Here is a 17,360-nt window from a genome sequence, read left to right as displayed (position 1 = left end):
GGTGAGGGGGTGAGGCAGAGGGAGAGGGAGAGGGAGGGAGAGGGAGACAGAGGTGGAGGGAGAGGGAGAGCGAGAGGGAGAGAGAGAAGAGAGAGCGAGCGAGAGCGAGACAGAGAGAGAGAGAGAGAGAGAGAGAGAGAGAGAGAGAGAGAGACGGGGGAAGGGAGGGAGGGAGGCGCCTGGCAAAGGAGCTGAGGGAGACGCCGCCGAGCAGAGTCTGCAGCCTGCCCGCGCGCCCAGTCGCCAGCTGCACCGCCGCAAAGACCAGGCCGGCCGGGAGGAGCAGTGCGAGCAGTAGCCGGCCGAGCAGGGAGGCTGTGACCGCGCCTTCGGCTGCGCCGGGAGGCGCGCCCGTGGCGACGAAGAGGGGCAGGGGCGCCCACGGCGGCGGGTGCGGCCGCGGCGGCGGCGGCGACGGACTCGGCGGTGGCGGCCTGCCCGGAGGATCCGGCGGCGGCGGCGGCGGCGACGGGCTCGGCGAGGGCGGCGGCGGCGGCGGCGGAGGCGGAGGCGACGGGTAGCGGCAGGGTAGGAAGCGGTCGCGCGGGTCGATCGCGACGCGGGGCGGCCTCTGCCCCTCTCGTAGGCGCGAGCCGGCCACGCAGAAGCGGCAGCGCTGGATGCCAGCCGCGGCGCAGCCGAGGCCAAAGGTGGGGTCCTCGGTGCTGGTGCAGCGATCGTCGGCGTAGCAGAGCAGGATCGGGTCGCCGCAGCTTGGGCCGGGATCAGCGTTGCAGTTGAGGGCCGGGGTCGGCGCCGCCAGCGTCAACTCCAAGGCGGCGAGCATTTTGACTGAGAGGCGCCGCGCGATAAGTTCTTCTGAGACAAGCCTCTCTCACAGCACACTGGCACGACAAGGGCGCGGACTGGCGCGGACTGGCACACACACCGGCTCACGAATTCTACGAGCCAAGCACCTCTCACAGCAGACTGGCACGAACTAGCACCACAAAAGGCACGCGATAAGAATTTTACGAAAAACCCCAAAACGAACAGACAGCTAGCGGAGCGCCTTCGTTCCCTCTGGCGACGCCTTCGCGCCAAACACACCGTGACGTGGAGGCATGTGGCGGGTCACAGCGGCAACAAATGGAACGACTACGTCGACGAGCTAGCTGCTCGCGGCAGGCAAGGTGACAGAGGCTCAAACGCTACCGAGTGGGCGGACAACACCATCCCGACGGACAATCCCGACGACGGGAGCAACACGGAAGGACCCGCCCCCGCCCCTCGGGGCGGGGGCCCCCGCCCCCCCGGGGGGCCCTTTGGGGCCCCTCCAGGGGGCGACCCCTCCGGGGAGGCCGGCCCTCCCCGTGCCGGTTCTCCCCAACCAACCCCGCCGGCAGCGCGAGCTGCCGGCCATATTGAGCGGTTCAACCGCGTCGCGCACTCGTCCCAACCGAGGGCCGCAGACTCGTTCTGCGCGCCAACGGCTGGTGACGCTGTGTTGCCCTTGAGCTAGTCCTTCCCCGGTCGCCTAGCCTCTGGCGCTGTCTGGCGAACGCCTGTATGCCATGCACGCGGACCACGCTTGCGTGGATACGTGGCTGGCAGGCTGACCCGTGTGCGGGGTAACCCGCGCACGGGGAAGCTTCACGGGTTCGAGCCGTCAAACATTGAGCAGCGGAGGTGTGCCGAGGGGGACCGGGAGGCGGTAAGCCGTCGTCGCCCGGCGCTGCATGCAGCACCGTGGCGATGGCGCTAAGAGGTTCCTCTTTTCCGCGCCCCCCCCGCAAGGCGCGCGATACACAACTCACTCACGCGCGCGCGTGAACAGGGCTCCAGGCCCCAAATGACAAGTGAGTGTTAGAGTTGTTTGGTATTGCTAAAAAAAAACTCCATCGCACACGATAAGAATTCTTAGATCTATGAAATCTGGTTTGCTGTTCACAGCTAGAGACGGCCTCTGCGGCAAACAGGTGTAGTTTATTTTTGCTTGGCCGGCCCTCATGATGAAATTCCGCAAAAACCTGGCCGGCCCCTGCGGGGGGGGGGTGCCCCTTCCTTCCTTCCTACCTACCTACCTTACTCATGGGAAACTAAAAAAGAAATTACGGGATGGGTGAAGGTGGGGTACCATACGGCGAGCATTTCTTGACTTTGACAGAGAGGCGGGGTGATGCTCCGAAAACCCTCCTAGCTGGGGACACTACTAGGTCATGCATGGCATCAGAAGTTTTATCTCTGGGCCCCGAAACGCATCTCTAGCAGCGTCGTTACGCATGCCCCCTCCCCTCCTGGGCGCATGCGCCTCACGTCTCGCCAGAGCATAAGCCCTTGGCGTGTGGCGAGACGAGTTTTTCGCCATGCAGCGAGCAGCAAGCCGCCGCCGCAAACAGCCGGAGGCATCGCCACGGCACAGACTGCGCCGCGATCCCGCACCCGTCGACGAAGCCCCCGCGGAATACCGCGCGTAGCGACGCCTTGTCGATCGAGATGGACACACACACACACACACAGAGCGGTGCCGTTGATGGAGACACGGACCTCCGGCACGGCGCTGCGAAAGACCACCCGCCAGTCGCTGGAGCAGAGGGTGCCATCTGGGTGGCGCACGACGATGATGTCGAGGGCGGCCGCCATGTGCAGCAAGAAAAAGAGCGCGCAATAACCCATCCCTCCCCGATCCCGAATCTAGCTCGCACGTTTTTTTTATTTTCACAATGGCATCCGCCGCCCGCAAGCGCGCCCGCACCGGCGGTGGAGACGGCGAGGAGGTCGAGGCGCCCGCGCCGGTCGCGGATGGCTTCGAGGCGCCCATCTTTGGCGCCCGCGTCTTCGGCCAGGTCACCACGCTCACGCTCGAGGGCGAGGATGGGCCTCTATCGCTCGGTCCGGTTGGCGTCGCGAGCGACCACGCTGGCGGCTGGTACGTCTCGACCAAGGACTCGCTGCTGCACGTCTCGGCGGCCGGGCGCGTGCGCCGCGTAGCAGCCTTTCCGGCAAATGAACGCTACACCGCTGCCGCCAGCCCGGACGGGAGCGCGGTTTTTGTGGCGGACTTCATGAACCACGAGATCCGGCGGGTGGAGGTGGCGACTGGCGCGGTTGCCAGGCTCGCTGGAGGCGGCGGGGCTGGCAACGAGGACGGCGTGGGCGACGCGGCGCATTTCTGCGCCCCAACTGGCATCGCCATCAGCCCAGACGGGAGCGCGCTGTTTGTGACAGACCAATTCAACCACGAGATCCGGCGGGTGGAGGTGGCGACGGGAGAGGTGACCACGCTCGCTGGCAGCGGCGAAGAAGGCGACGCGGATGGCGTGGGCGACGCGGCGGAGTTCTACTGCCCAGCTGGCATCGCAATCAGCCCAGACGGCAGCGTGCTGTTTGTGGTGGACCACGGCAACGACAAGATCCGGCTGGTGGGGGTGGCGACTGGCGCGGTGACCACGCTCGCGGGCAGCGGCGAGAATGGCGACGCGGATGGCGTGGGCGACGCGGCGCGGTTCTGCTACCCCTACGGTATGGCCATCAGCACGGACGGCAGCGCGCTGTTTGTGGCGGACCTCGGCAATGACAAGATCCGGCGGGTCGAGGTGACGACGGGAGAGGTGACGACGGTCGCGGGCAGCGGCACCAGGGGCAACGCCGATGGCGTTGGCGACGCTGCTGAGTTCTACGACCCATGTGGCATCGCCATCAGCCCAGACGGCAGCACGCTGTTGGTCAGTTCGATGTGTGGCCTCCGCCAGGTCTGCGCGGCGGCGCCTCCTCCGCCTCCCTCCTTTGCCCCGATCGTCGTTCCGCCCTCCACCTTCTCCGCCGACATGGCGAAGACGTGGGGCGACGAGACCCTCCCGCAGGGCATGGTCACCTTCCTGGTCGGCGACGACGTGGAGCGCGTCGAGCACGTCACCAAGGCCAACCTCTGCGCCCGGTCCCCGGTCTTCCGGACCATGTTCGGCATCGGCATGAGGGAGCGGGACGCCGCCGAGGTCACGGTGGCCCACACCGACCTCGCCAGCTTCACCGCCCTCGTCCGCTACCTCCTCACCGACCAGTTCGACCTCGGCGAAGAGGAGGGCAGGGCGCAGCGCGCGCTCGACCTGCGGGAGCTGGCGCAGATGTACCAGGTGCCGCGCCTCGAGCTGCTCTGCGCGCAGGCGCTGCAGGAGAGCGTCGCGCCGGCGACCGCCGTGCCGCTGCTCGAGGCGGCGCACACGATGGGCGACGGGCGGCTCCGCGCGCAGTGCCGCCGCTTCGTGGCCGACCACGCCGCCGAGGTGCGGGCGAGCGGCGGCGTGGAGCAGCTGCGCGACTTTGGCGTGGCCAAGGGGCTGCTCGGCGACGCGCTCGACCAGGTGGCGGAGCTGAAGGGGACGGTGGCGGTGCTCAAGGTGACGGTGGCGGCGCGCGACGTGGAGCTCGAGAAGGTCCGGGCGGAGGTGGCTGAGCGGGCATGAGTGAGGGGCAGCGCCCCACGCCCTGCTCGCTCGCTCGCCGCTTGCCACCAGTGAGAGCAGCGTGTGCGGTGTGGCAGCGCAGCGCGCCGTGTACAGGGAGCGCGCTCCGTTTTGATTTTCCGGTACGTTCGTACGTTCGTACGTCAGTAGACCCAGCCAGGCAGCGATTTTATGAAGTGGCGGCGCATATACAGGGAGCAGAGGCGGCGGCGAAAGTAACGACGGCCATGCTAACGACGGGCGGCACGGTGGAAGGGGCGAAGGTAGGCCCCTCTAGCATAGCGGAAGGGGAACTCGGCCTACTGGCGACGAGGAGGCTAGAGAAATTTGAGGTGTGTAGCATCTACACTGGGGAGATTCTTCCGGACAGGAACGGCGCAGCCACCAGAGACAGTACCAGACGAACTATCACGACACACGGCAGCAGGGGGGACGCAGCTGGATGGAAGTGACGACGAGAGCGGGGACGACTTTGACAGCGTCGCGGCGCGGTGTAACTTCGACTGGCCTGCAGCATCGAATGAGCCGAAACGAGGCACGAAGGCGACGCACTTCGTACGCTACGAGGAGATACAATTAGGCAAGGCAGCTGCGCAGGTGATGGTCCTGTTTGCAGAGAGGGGAGTCAAGGAAGGCCAAGAAATCACATGGTCATATGGGGACTCATACAAGAGCCACCGCAAGGAGATGGGATACAGGGCGGGGACCAGGGCGGATCCGAACGCAATAACACCCCAGCAAGCGCGGACGGCATTCGCGAGATACTGCGAAACGATAGATGAAGACGACTCGCAAGCGGAGGTTGGCTTCACATTGATGGCTGAGCATCGGCGGCAGGGTTACGGTCAGGAAGCCCTTGCTGGGCTTCTTCGCCACCTATTCTTGGACCGCGGCATGCGGCGAGTCACTGCCACGACAGATGAACGCAATGAGCGTGCTGTCACACTGCTGCGAGCAGTTGGGATGCGCCAGGAGGCTCTACTGAGAGAATCCTCATTTTGGAAGGGGGAGCTTTGCAGCGAGTACCTCTTTGCGATGCTTGCATCAGAGTTCAGGCTGGCAGCTCGTGATGACGTGATTTAGATGCGCCGGTGTTTGCGAGGAAGCAGGAGCTGGAGGACGAGGCGAGGATCGAGTGGCCTCGCTCGAGTGCGCGCGGAGCGGACTTAGCGGCCAGGCGCAGGAGGCGGTGCAGAAGCGGCTGGCGCGCTGGATGCTTTGCAGGACGCCCGCCACGGCGACGCCCGTGTGAGTGTGTGACGCCCGTCTCGGCGAACTGAGAACGCGGTGAGGCGCATTGCGGAGGCGGTGTTCAGGGGCGCTGGAGAGGGAGGTGGAGGAGAAGCAGCAGATTTTTTCTTTTAGCGACCAGGTTTTTTTTTACCGCCTTCATTCTTCCACTTAGCACTATTACGCACTATTCTTTTTTTGCATTTTGGATTGCACAACACTGCGCTGCGCGCCACAGGCGTGTTCCTGGCAATCCATTTTTCTAGCATGTTTTACTTTTAGTGCCAGTGCGCGCCAGTCCCCGTGCCAGTGTTGCGCGAGGGAGTTTGTTCAAAAATTCTTTTGCAATCGCACCGACGCGACAACAAAACAAGCCTCGCCACTCTCTCGACTACAACGGCTTTGAGAGAGTCAGCCAATCGCACGGCCCTCTCAGGCAAGCAGATCGCGCAAGCGCTGTCCTTGCCCCTGCACGCCCGCCACCTGTGGGTGAGCCTGCATCGCCGCCGCAGCCGCCTCGATCGCGCCCGCGGCTGCTGCGCGCTGCTTGCGTGCGCTCCCTGCGGCGTCGGTGCCGCAGCACACGGTGCGCAGCGCCTGGCAGCCATGCTCTTGCACGCCCGCCTCCTGCGGGTGAGCGCGCACCGTCGCCACGATCGCCTCGATCGCGCCCGCGGCTGCTGCGCGCTGCCTGCGTGCGAGCCCTGCGGCGTCGTCGCCGGAGCACACGTTGCGCAGCGCCCGGCAGCCTTGCTCTTGCACGCCCGCCTCCTGCGGGTGAGCCTGCAGCGCCGCCACGATCGCCTCGATCGCGCCCGCGTCTGCCACGCGCTGCTTGCGTGCGCCCCCTGCGGCTTCGGTGCCGCAGCACACGTTGCGCAGCACCCTGCAGCCTCCCACCTGCACCTCCACCACCTGCGGGTGAGCCTGCAGCGCCGCCACGATCGCCTCGATCGCGCCCGCGGCTGCTGCGCGCTGCTTGCGTGCGCCCCCTGCGGCTTCGGTGCCGAAGCACACGTTGCACAGCGCCCGGCAGCCTTGCTCATGCACGCCCGCCTCCTGCGGGTGAGCCTGCAGCGCCGCCACGATCGCCTCGATCGCGCCCGCGTCTGCTGCGCGCTGCTTGCGTGCGAGCGCCGCGGCGTCGTCGCCGGAGCACACGTTGCGCAGCACCCTGCAGCCTCCCACCTGCACCTCCACCACCTGCGGGTGAGCCTGCATCGCCGCCACAATCGCGTCGATCGCGCCCGCCTCCGCCGCAAGTTGCTCGTTCTGATCCTCCATGCACAGATTAGCCAAACGCATGCACGCCGCAGCAGCAACGCGGCTAACCGACACATGCGCCCGCAGCACCGCCGTCGCCGCCGCCACGTCCATCGCCTGTACCGCCGCATTGCTCGGCGGCGCGCCATCGGGCGCGGCGCCCACGCGCTGCCGCACCCACCGCCCTCCCTCCTCGCCGCCCTCGCCAGCCTCGAGCGCCGCCACGCGCGACCGCAGCCGCTCATTCTCCGCCCGCAGTTCCGCCACCTCGGTCTGCAGCGGCGCCACCTGGGCTTGCACCGGCGCCAACTGGGCCTGCACCCGCTTGTTCTCCGCCCGCAGTTCCGCCACCAGCGGCGCCATCATGCGCTGGCACACCGCGAAGGGGCACGTCGCCTCGTGCGCCGCCTTGTCTGCCAGCAGCCCCGACCACGCGCAGCCAGCCTCCGCCGCGGCACACGCGCGCGGCCGCTGCGGGCAGCCTTGCTCGTGGGCGGCGACATCGCCGCGCGTCGTCGCCAGCCCGCAGTGCGAACACGCCGCCGGCAGCGCCGCGATCCGCTCCTCGTGGCTTCGGCATCGAATTGCCTGGCCCAGTGGTCCGAGAGCCATGCGGCACTCGGGGCAGCGGCGCGGGGCTCGCAGGTTGGAGTCGCAGGAGGCGCAGAAGACGTGGCCCTCCCGGCACTGGTGCTGCGGCCCGTCCGTCGCCTCCAGGCAAACGGGGCACTCGAGGCTCTGGGCGGCCATCTCCGAAGGTTTTTTCTTTTTCCAATCTTGGGTTGTTGTGTTTTAGGTATGTTGTTGCCGTCGTCCCTGGGCCGCGCCTCGGAAATTCTTTGTATGTAAAATGAACTCGGGGGCACGGGACGCGGCACAAACGGGGCACAAACGCCAGGCTACAAAGACGGGGAGGCACGTAGTGACGCAGGGGAGTCTAGGCGACGGCGGCGTCCTCCGACGCCGCGGCGCTCCGGAAATTCTTTCTCTTGTTACAAAGTCGGGCAACACAAGCATCGCTGTCGCCTTTCGTATCGAGAGCAGAAACACCGCTTGTGAGGCCACGCTGTCACCGCTGTCGCCTACCGCCAGATGCCTCTAACCAAGCAGCCTCACCCACACGACGACGAATCAACATCGCTAATAGCTGTCCGCCGGCCGCACCTCGGCGGTGCGCCTGAGACTCTCGTGCAGACGGCCCTGCGACCGCGAGCTGGGATGTTGGTCGGGCTGCTGCTTTTCCAGAGTTGCTCCTCATTCATCCTCACCTCGTACTCGGGCCTGCTCCAACGCCACCCCGTCATCGTCAGCTTCTTGACTATGCTCGTGGGAGCAGGCGGCAATGCTGGAAACCAGGCCGCGGTGCTTGTGATCCGAGGCCTCGCGCTGGGAGAGATCCACGTGGGGTCGGAGGGCGCCTACCTCCTGACGGAGATGCGGCTCGCGGCGCAGATCGCGCTGGTGCTCACCTGCTGCGGGTGCGCGAGGGTGCTGCTCTTTGGGTGTGCGCTCTGCTGTGTGTGAGAGCAGAGGCACCACTCCGAGGCGGAGAGTAAGAGAGGCGCCCGCGCTGTAGGTACCCTCTGTACGACGCGCTCGCCATCGCCGCCTCGCTCGCAGCCATCGTCGCCGTCTCAATCGTGCTCGGTGCCCTGCTGCCACTGCTGCTGCACAGAGCCTCGATCGATCCGGCCCACGCGGGCGCGACTATCCAGGTGAGCACACACACACACACAACACGCACTCACACTCCGCCACACACCGCCCACCCACGCGCACTGGGCCTTGCACTTTTGATGCGGGTGGCTCCTGTCGTCTAGACGTGGTAGACGTGGAGTCGCGAGGGTCGCCCCCCCTTTCCCCACCACCGTGTGTGTGTGGAGAAGTTTACCTTACCTCACCTTACCTATCCAGGTGATCATGGACCTGTTTGGCGTCGGCATCACGTGCCTGGTGTGCTCGGCGTTGCTGCCCGAGCCGGCCTGAATGAGACCGCTGCGTCGCCCATGATCTTTGTGCGTGGGGGGGCGTCTCCCCAGGAGCGGTCGAGACGGCGTGAGAGTACAGTACGTGACAGTACGTGGGTTCGCAAACACACTTATGTGTGTCCGGAGATGTGGGTGTCGCGCTCTGGCGGCGTCGCGGGGAGGTTTATTTTTTTGAATTACTACACGCTACAACATCAAAAATAGTTGAGCGAGATCTCCTACGTCCTAGGAGCTGTGGACTCTGATTCTAAAAATATTGCAAATACGGTGGTGTGAGTGTGAACATGATGAACTTTGATGTTTTTTTGTCCGTGTTGCTCCCAGCGCCCTCGCCCGCGCTCCCTGAGGCCATGGCTGGTGATACTAGTACGGGGGCTACCTGGCTACCGCGAGAGCGACCCAACTCGTCGACATCGTCCGATGATGGTGCCTCAAAGTCAGCCTTCGGAGGCTATCGTGGGGTCGAGCCGGCAGTAGCCGTGACAGCATGTGGTTCCACCACCCCTCGCAGGCTTTGCCTCTGACCGCCACCGTTCCCAGGCTGCCTAATGGGATGGAAAGGAAGGCTGGGCGAGCGTATAGAAGCGTGCTCGACCTCGTCGTGGCAGCCTGCACGGCAGCGCTGGCAGGCGCGATGAGCGTCGTGCCACCTGACCCGAGACGGGTCGCAGGCGTCGTACCGAGCGCGTCGAGACCGTGTCCTGATGCGCTCTGCACGGGTGAGTCACGTCGGCGTCAAAGGAGCGACGTGTGACCTGTCAGAGCTTGGTCTCCGATCTCAGCGGCGCCGAGTCGCCTTCGGTGGCGACAGCTAGGATGCATCTCCTCCGTCGTGTTTCGCGCGATGGCCCTGGGAAGCTGGCGGCGCACGCAGGCGGACCTTGTGTGTGCGTGGAACGCTTAAAAAGTGGGCGCTCTACGTCACTTTTAATTTTGAGTAGATAGTGCCGAGCTGGCCGTGACGGCATTTTTCGCAGTTTTTGGCGGGTTTTGCACCACAGACTTTTTGCAACTAGTCGAAATGAGACTCTGTCGTGCCGTAAAGGAAGGAGAGGTACAGAGCTATCAGAGAGAGGCCGCTCTCAGAGGGGTCAGTTCTGTGCTCTGTCAGAGGACAGAATACAGAGGTCAGAGCACAGCACCATATTATTGAAGTTCATCGCTCGCCGCGGCCTCGTCCGCGACGCCCGTCAAGGGGAGGGCCCATTCAGACCCGTCGGCGAGCGAGAGCTGAGGAGCATCGAATCTCGTGTAGGCGAAGGCGGTGGCGAACGGCGACACCACCTCGTAGCTAGCGGCCGTCCCGTCGAGCGCCCCCTCGGCCATGGCAGTGGTGACAAACCGCCCCTCCCGCGGGTACACGTCGCGCTTTCCCTGCCGCGGGTGGTCCAATGCGAAAGACTGCCCAATCACCCCGTGGGGCAGGTCGCGAGCGGGCGCGCCGTCGGCCGCGCTGAGCGCGAGGTCGAGCCGATGCCTACAGAGGGATGCCGAGGACGCGTCGCGGGCGCGTCCCAACCGGCCGCGCCCGGAGCGCGAGGGTCGAGTGCGTTGGGCCCGAGACGCGGTCGAAGACGTGGGCTCCGGTCACCCGCAGCGTCCAGCCGCGCACGCGGAACAGCGCGCTCGACCAGATCATGCGGATCGAGAGGTCGTCGCACGCCCTCTTGCCCCCAAGGCCAACTCTGAAGTAGTGTCCGCCGCACGTGCCGTTGATGACGCGCCACCCAGTGTTGAAGTCGTCCAGCTCGGACGCCCAGTAGCTCGCCCTCGCAGCCTTGCGCTTGGCGCCTCCAACCCGCGCCACCAGGTGCACCTCGGTGATGAAGGTACCCTCTACCCTCAGCCGGCCGCGGTGCAGCCTGAACGAGGCGTCTTCGGTCCGCACGTTGACGGCCAGCCCCGGTGCGGAGAAGAAAGCGTAGAGCCTCCCATCCCCGCCCCGGAAGTCTGCGCGGCCGCCGCGCGCAAAGTGGAGATGCGGATCGCCCTTGCTGCCGCCGCCGACGTCGATGGCTGGCGCGCCGACGACGGTCAGGCCAATGGTGCTCGACGCCGCCTGACCGATTTGCGGGGGGGCTGAGGAGGATAGGGGGTTCCGTGGTTTGGAGCCGCTTTCGTCTCACTGCGGAGGTGCGCGCCTCCGATGAGGCAAAGGCGGTCTCGGCGGCGGCAGAGACGGCGTGATGGTTCGCACTCGTGGTCGTGAGCTCAATTGCGATGGTGGAGGTAGCCTGCAGCCGGCGCCGGCGCCGGCGCTGGCTCGACGAGCAGCTTGCAGTGCTCCTGTTCAGAGGCACACTTACGCTGCGTGCCGCCCTCTCCGCAATCGCGTCGGTGAGCTCCTCGCTGCACAACTCGAGCACCTTGAGGGTGATGGAGACGGTCTGGATCAGTGCCGACTCAGGGTAGTCGGGCACGGCTGGAGGGTAGGGCGGCGACGGCGTCGGCGAGGGTGGCGCCGCAGACCCATTCTGCTCAGACGGTGGCGGTGCTGAGGGCGGTGGCGGCGAGGGAGGAGGCAGGCCCGGACGGGATGAAGGAGGCGCAGGCGGCGGTGCGGCAGGTGGTGGGTGGGCAGGGGGCGGCGGTGACGGCAGCGGTGCTGAGGGAGGTGGCTTGGCGGGCGGGGGTGCAGAGGGCGGCGGCGGTGGGCTGGACGGCGGGTTGAGCTGCCCGGGCGAGAGCGGTGGTGGCGTGGACGGTGGCGGCGGCGAGGGTGTGGCGGAGGGGGGCGGTGTCGCTGGCGGTGTAAGCGGTGGTGGGTGGGCAGGGGGCGGCGGTGACGGCAGCGGTGCTGAGGGAGGTGGCTTGGCGGGCGGGGGTGCAGAGGGCGGCGGCGGTGGGCCGGACGGCGGGTTGAGCTGCCCGGGCGAGAGCGGTGGTGGCGTGGACGGTGGCGGCGGCGAGGGCGAGGCCGACGGTGGCGGCGGCGAGGGCGAGGCCGACGGTGGCGGTGGCGAGGGTGAGGCCGACGGTGGCGGTGGCGAGGGCGAGGCCGACGGTGGCGGTGGCGAGGGCGAGGCCGACGGTGGCGGCTTCGAGGGCGAGGCCGACGGTGGCGGTGGCGAGGGCGAGGCCGACGGTGGCGGCTTCGAGGGCGAGGCCGATGGTGGCGGCGTCGAGGGCGTGGCGGAGGGGGGCGGCGTCGAGGGCGAGGCCGACGGTGGCGGTAGCGAGGGCGAGGCCGACGGTGGCGGTGAGGGCGAGGCCGACAGTGGCGGTGGCGAGGGCGAGGCCGACGGTGGCGGTGGCGAGGGCGAGGCCGACGGTGGCGGTGGCGAGGGCGAGGCCGACGGTGGCGGCGGCGAGGGCAAGGCCGACGGTGGCGGTGGCGAGGGCGAGGCCGACGGTGGCGGTGGCGAGGGCGAGGCCGACGGTGGCGGTGGCGAGGGCGAGGCCGACGGTGGCGGCTTCGAGGGCGAGGCCGATGGTGGCGGCGTCGAGGGCGTGGCGGAGGGGGGCGGCGTCGAGGGCGAGGCCGACGGTGGCGGTAGCGAAGGCGAGGCCGACGGTGGCGGTGAGGGCGAGGCCGACGGTGGCGGTGAGGGCGAGGCCGACGGTGGCGAGGGCGAGGCCGAGGCCGACGGTGGCGGCGGCGAGGGCGAGGCCGGCGGTGGCGAGGGCGAGGCCGACGGTGGCGGTGGCGAGGGCGAGGCCGACGGTGGCGGTGGCGAGGGCGAGGCCGACGGTGGCGGTGGCGACGGGGTCGGCGTCGGCGGCGGAGGTGAGGGTGGCGGGGGCAAGGGCGGCGGCAGCGAGGGGGGTGGCGGTGAGCTGACCGATGCGGCTGCGTCATGAGTATCTCTGCTGGGCGAGGAGGGCGCCGGGGAGCCAAACGGAGAAACCAGAACCGGCGTCGCAAACAGCTCCGACGGCGACTGGGAGTCAGCGAGCTCCATCGGGTCGGCGATAGTCGCCTGCAGCGTCGTCGGTGCCTTGCTCACGAGGATGTAGAACACTGCGGGCGAAGGGTTCGCCGTCGCTGTCGCGAGCACGAGCACGAAGCCTGAGTGGGAGTCTGGACTGGAGTTGAGCGTTGCCGAGTAGCCCGCCCAACCCGTGGGACCTTCCTTGAACGTGCCGGTGCCCGGCTGCAGCGGGAACAGGTTGTCGCTGCCGATGTACCCGTACGCAGTGGCCTGATCTGCGTCGACCACGGCGTCGGTTGCGACGGAGAACTTCATCGTGGTGAACGACGCGTCTTCGGGCGTCGAGACGGCAACCTTGAGGAAGGTGCTTCCTCCGGAGGCCGTGAACGCCTCCACGGTGAACGTGGGCGCGGCCGGCGTAGGTCGAGCCGACTCCTCTCCATCCACGGCAGGGGGCGTGGCCGACGGAGGCTCATACGGAGAAACCAGAACCGGCGTCGCAAACAGCTCCGACGGCGACTGGGAGTCGGCGAGCTCCATCGGGTCGGCGATAGTCGCCTGCAGCGTCGTCGGTGCCTTGCTCACGAGGATGTAGAACACTGCGGGCGAAGGGTTCGCCGTCGCTGTCGCGAGCACGAGCACGAAGCCTGAGTGGGAGTCTGGACTGGAGTTGAGCGTTGCCGAGTAGCCCGCCCAACCCGTGGGACCTTCCTTGAACGTGCCGGTGCCCGGCTGCAGCGGGAACAGGTTGTCGCTGCCGATGTACCCGTACGCAGTGGCCTGATCTGCGTCGACCACGGCGTCGGTTGCGACGGAGAACTTCATCGTGGTGAACGACGCGTCTTCGGGCGTCGAGACGGCAACCTTGAGGAAGGTGCTTCCTCCGGAGGCCGTGAACGCCTCCACGGTGAACGTGGGCGCGTCTTGCAGAGACCTCGATGCGTAGCTGAATCCTCCCAGGATTCCTCCCATCGCCGCTGAAGCTGCAATGCCCGGCAGAGCCTTGGCTGCCTCCATCCGCCTACCACTCGCAACACTGGCCCACGCTGGCAGACCCATCATGCCAGCATAGTACATCTTCATGCTCGTAAGGTCATTGGCTTGGAACGCGCCACTCTCGTCGTAGTCAGAGCAGCGCTCGTAGAAGCCCTTGGCAGCGTCAGGAATGCGCAACCCGGCAAACATGACCTCAAGGTTGGTTATATCGTTCGCCCCAAAGCAGGCCGCACCGCTGTTGTATGAGGCGAACTTCGTCGTGTCGATAGCGCATGTGCAGGATGCTGTGGTCGGCGGCGGCAGCGGACTGCGAGGTATCCGAGGCGACAAAGGTGCTCGGGGTCGCATCACTGGGGCTCGTGGAGGACCTGCAGGCGACGACTGCCCCGGGAGCATTGGAGACGCGGGTGGTGGCGAAGGCGGTGGTGGATGTGGTGGGAGGGGCGAGGGCGGTGGTGATGGTGGCGGCGGTGACGGCTCAAGCGGCGATGGCGGCGGTGGCGTCGGGAGTGGTGGCGAGGGCGGCGGCGGGGACGGGGGACTCATCACTTGCTCAAGGACCCTGTACACGCCTAGGCGCCTAGGCGGTGTTGCCAAGCTTGAGGCCCCAGCCACCTGGGCGCCGGCTGCGATGCTCCCTGCGACTAGCACATCGAGGGCTGCGATGCCAGGGCTCATATCCGTCGGCGCGAAAGGCTGGCTCACCAATCTTTGACTCATCCGGGACTCGGTCGGAGCGTAAAAGAGATTCGAAGAATAAAATAATTGGAGAAAATAATTGAGCACTTGAGCACTGGATAGGGTCGATTCCGAGAGCAAGGGACCGGCAGGAGGCGGCGGCGCCGCAGAACGAAGCAGAGGAGAGCGACGCGACAGAAGAAGAAGAGACAAGGGAAAGAACGACGAGAAGGGGGCGACCGCGAGGTGGCATGAAGGTCGCAGCGAGAATCTGCGAGAGACTGTGAAGAGAGATAGGAAGAGGCGGACGCCCAAGGGTGGGCGACGGCTAGCGCATCACACCCCTCTCCTTAAAATCCCTGTGTGGTGGCGGCGTGCCGTCCTCCCATCCCTCCCTTGGCTTGTCCGTTTTCTTTCTTTTAGGGTCGATTCCGCAACGCTGCCTCCCGCGATGACATCGAGCCGCTGGTCAGGCCACGTGCCCGAGACGCAGGCACCACCGTCCATGCTGCAGAGCTGCAGCGAGTAGGGCATTTACCCCGAGCCAGCCCCACGCCCACGGCCCGCCCTCGGCAGTGTAGCGAGCCGGGTGCCGTCGGGCCGACGCGCGGGCGCGGGGTGCCCGCCGCGCAGATCATTTTCTTTTTTTAATCATTTTCTTTTTTTAAACGCACGACAAGTCTCGCCGCACTCCCCCTCGCCAGACGGCACCAGACAGGTTGACGCATGGCGCGTGGTAGTGTGGAATGTTGACTAGAGAGTGTGTCCGCCCCCAAGCTGCAGAAACGAGCTTTTAGTGCTTATGAGCATAAGCACTGGATTCTCATGCGCGCGGAGCGCGCCGGTGCTCTACCCGGACACGCGCGGAGCGCGCTAGCTGGACACCGCACGCGCGGAGCGCGCTAGCTAGACACATGCCTAGACACACACGCGCGGAGCGCGCTGGCTAGATACCGCGCGGAGCGCGCTGGCACCTATGTGCGCGGAGCGCACCGCGGTAGAGTCTAGACACATGAAGACAGTCTGTTGCAGTCAGTTGTGGCCACGCGGCTTCGGCCTGACGTCGTAGCACTCGGCTGGCAGACGCTGTGTCTCTGCCTTCTTCCGCGACCGTCATGACCAGACCCCGCTGCAGCGAAGCTCCAATGCCGCCCCTCTGTGCACGTGACCTGTCGTTGTGGTGAAAGCGGTCTTCCCAGTTGAGCCCGCCCCAGTTCTCGAGCGCACGGTTGATGAAGGGCACGGCGACGGGATGGTACGGCTGGGGCGCGTTCCACGCGATCACAGCCTCCTCAGTTGCAGTGACCCAGTTGCCCTGGCGGTCGCAGCGGTCCCACACACCGCCCATGCCCTCCACAACAGCCTCACACATTGACTTTGTAGCCATGTGCGTCCAGAGGTAGAGGTAGTTTTTGCAGCAAGAGTAGAAGCGGGCGTCGGTGAATACAGTTTTCATGATGACGGTGCTGCTGGTCGCGCGGTTCCAGGATTGAAAGCCTGGCCGAGGTGCCCACTCGGTGAGCAGCTTAGACAGCATGACGAACTCTCTCCAGACAACACTAAATGCCGGCATGTCATCGACAGCTGGATCAGCGCCACCGCCGCCGCCGTCGGTAGCAGGGCTGGGAGCAGCGGGGCCAGCAGCAGGGCTGGCAGCGGCGGGGGCGACATCATACGTCTGCCCCGGGTCGTAGTTGTCATCGTCAAACTGGCCGAGGGAATCGGCGGCAGCGGCAGGGGGCGGGGCGGCGGGAGGGTGCGGCGGGAGGGGCGGCGGGGGGGGCGGCGGCGGCGGGGGGCGGCGGCGGGAAGCAGGTGCCGCAAACCACTTCTCCCGACAGCGGAGCAGCTCGAGCGGATGCAAGAGCACAGTCTGACGATCAAGCATGAGAGCGACGTGCGCGCGGCTGCGGCACAGCTCCCAGGCGGCTTTGTCGATGCCGGCGACATCTTAGATCTGCTCAGGATGGGCATGTAGCGCCCAGAGACACGCGCGGAGCGCGCCGCTGCAGAACACGCGCGGAGCGCGCCGCTGCATGGGTAGGCGCGGAGCGCCGCCACTCGAGATTGGGCCTGTGGGTGGGCCGATTGGTTCCTAGCGTGTGAGTCAAACTCTTAATAGAAATCGCATCTAGCCCTCCACAACCCTCAAAATTTTCTTCGGGGCGCGCTCCGCGCGCGGCGCTCCGCGCCTACTCCTTGAGCGTCATAGGCACTGGTTCGCACATGTTCTGCAGCTTGGGTCCGCCCGCCCAGTCTCACGCTACTCGGCGAGCAGCACGCAGTAGCACGCCTCGGAGCGCGTCTCGCCGTCGCACGCGCCGAGCAGTAGCGTGTCGCCGTCCGCCAGCCGCGCGCCGCCCGCCGCCGCGCCGCCGTGCGAGCCGGTGCGCTGCCGCACGCGGCGGCCGTTGAGGGTGGTGCCGTTGGCCGCGCCGAGGTCGTCCACGAAGAAGGCGCCGTCGGCGTCGCGCCGGAGGCGGCAGTGCTTGCGCGACACCATCGCCGGGAAGGCGACCGAGTCGATCTGCACGTCGGCCGCGGCGCCTACGGGAGACATGTCGCGGACATGTCCGGGACGCGTCCTGGACATGTCGACCCGCACGTCGGCCGCCGCGCCGCGGCCGACGACGAATGCCGACCGCGCGCCCCACGCGGCGGCGGGCAGCGTGACGCGCCTACGGGAAGGTCCAGGGACGGTTCAGGGGAGGGCGCCCCCCCCCCCCGAGGGTTAGGGGGGACCCTTGACCCGCGTCGGCAGGTGGACGTGCGCTCTCGTGCACCCCTCGGGGCAACCCGTCGTAGGGTCGACCTGTTCACAGCTTTCAGGTGGGAAGAGACGCCGTTCACAGCTGCAGGCGTGTTGAAGACCCGTCGTGGGGGTCCACCAGGCCGCAGCTCGAGCGGCGCCAAGGGGGGGGGGGGGGCTT

The 17,360-nt window shown here is 66.8% G+C and overlaps 5 protein-coding genes across 5 annotated transcripts in view; 3 read left to right on the top strand and 2 right to left on the bottom strand.

The window, feature by feature from the left end:
* Nucleotides 1-3,838: 3,838 nt before the first annotated feature.
* Nucleotides 3,839-4,455, top strand: EMIHUDRAFT_362066 (hypothetical protein). Its single transcript, XM_005789873.1, has one exon. The coding sequence runs from the start codon at nucleotides 3,897-3,899 to the stop codon at nucleotides 4,401-4,403; it is 507 nt and encodes a 168-aa protein (XP_005789930.1). The 5' UTR covers nucleotides 3,839-3,896; the 3' UTR covers nucleotides 4,404-4,455.
* A 731-nt stretch (nucleotides 4,456-5,186) lies between these two features.
* EMIHUDRAFT_47046 (hypothetical protein) lies at nucleotides 5,187-5,456 on the top strand (the record flags this gene model as incomplete). Its single annotated transcript, XM_005789872.1, has 1 exon — nucleotides 5,187-5,456. A coding segment is annotated over one exon (270 nt), but the record flags the coding sequence as incomplete, so codon positions are not given.
* A 609-nt stretch (nucleotides 5,457-6,065) lies between these two features.
* On the bottom strand, nucleotides 6,066-6,854 carry EMIHUDRAFT_313254 (hypothetical protein; the record flags this gene model as incomplete). The annotated part of the gene is made up of 1 exon (XM_005789871.1): nucleotides 6,066-6,854. The coding sequence occupies one exon, from the start codon at nucleotides 6,852-6,854 to the stop codon at nucleotides 6,066-6,068; it is 789 nt and encodes a 262-aa protein (XP_005789928.1).
* Nucleotides 6,855-8,114: 1,260 nt separating this feature from the next.
* On the top strand, nucleotides 8,115-8,882 carry EMIHUDRAFT_225355 (hypothetical protein; the record flags this gene model as incomplete). Its single annotated transcript, XM_005789870.1, has 3 exons — nucleotides 8,115-8,398; nucleotides 8,473-8,611; nucleotides 8,811-8,882. 3 exons carry the CDS (start codon nucleotides 8,115-8,117, stop codon nucleotides 8,880-8,882), a joined length of 495 nt encoding a protein of 164 aa, XP_005789927.1.
* Nucleotides 8,883-16,622: 7,740 nt separating this feature from the next.
* EMIHUDRAFT_225350 (hypothetical protein) overlaps nucleotides 16,623-17,360 on the bottom strand; it is a gene marked incomplete at both ends in the record, with an annotated part of 2,832 nt that continues 2,094 nt past the window's right edge. Inside the window, 3 exons of the mRNA XM_005789869.1 lie at nucleotides 16,623-16,667; nucleotides 16,832-16,957; nucleotides 17,030-17,108. Of these exons, the coding sequence (XP_005789926.1) occupies nucleotides 16,623-16,667; nucleotides 16,832-16,957; nucleotides 17,030-17,108 (250 nt within the window). The remainder of the gene's footprint in view (nucleotides 16,668-16,831; nucleotides 16,958-17,029; nucleotides 17,109-17,360) is intronic.

This window comes from Emiliania huxleyi (assembly GCF_000372725.1).
Source record: "Emiliania huxleyi CCMP1516 chromosome Unknown EMIHUscaffold_124, whole genome shotgun sequence".
Taxonomy (NCBI): domain Eukaryota; phylum Haptophyta; order Isochrysidales; family Noelaerhabdaceae; genus Emiliania; species Emiliania huxleyi.
Note: the sequence above shows the minus strand (reverse complement) of the source record. Positions and strands in the feature narration are given on the sequence as shown.

Bases quoted from the DNA above. Each gene is read 5' to 3' on its own strand.
- EMIHUDRAFT_362066 (XM_005789873.1), top strand. From the start codon at position 3,897: ATGTTCGGCATCGGCATGAGGGAGCGGGACGCCGCCGAGGTCACGGTG.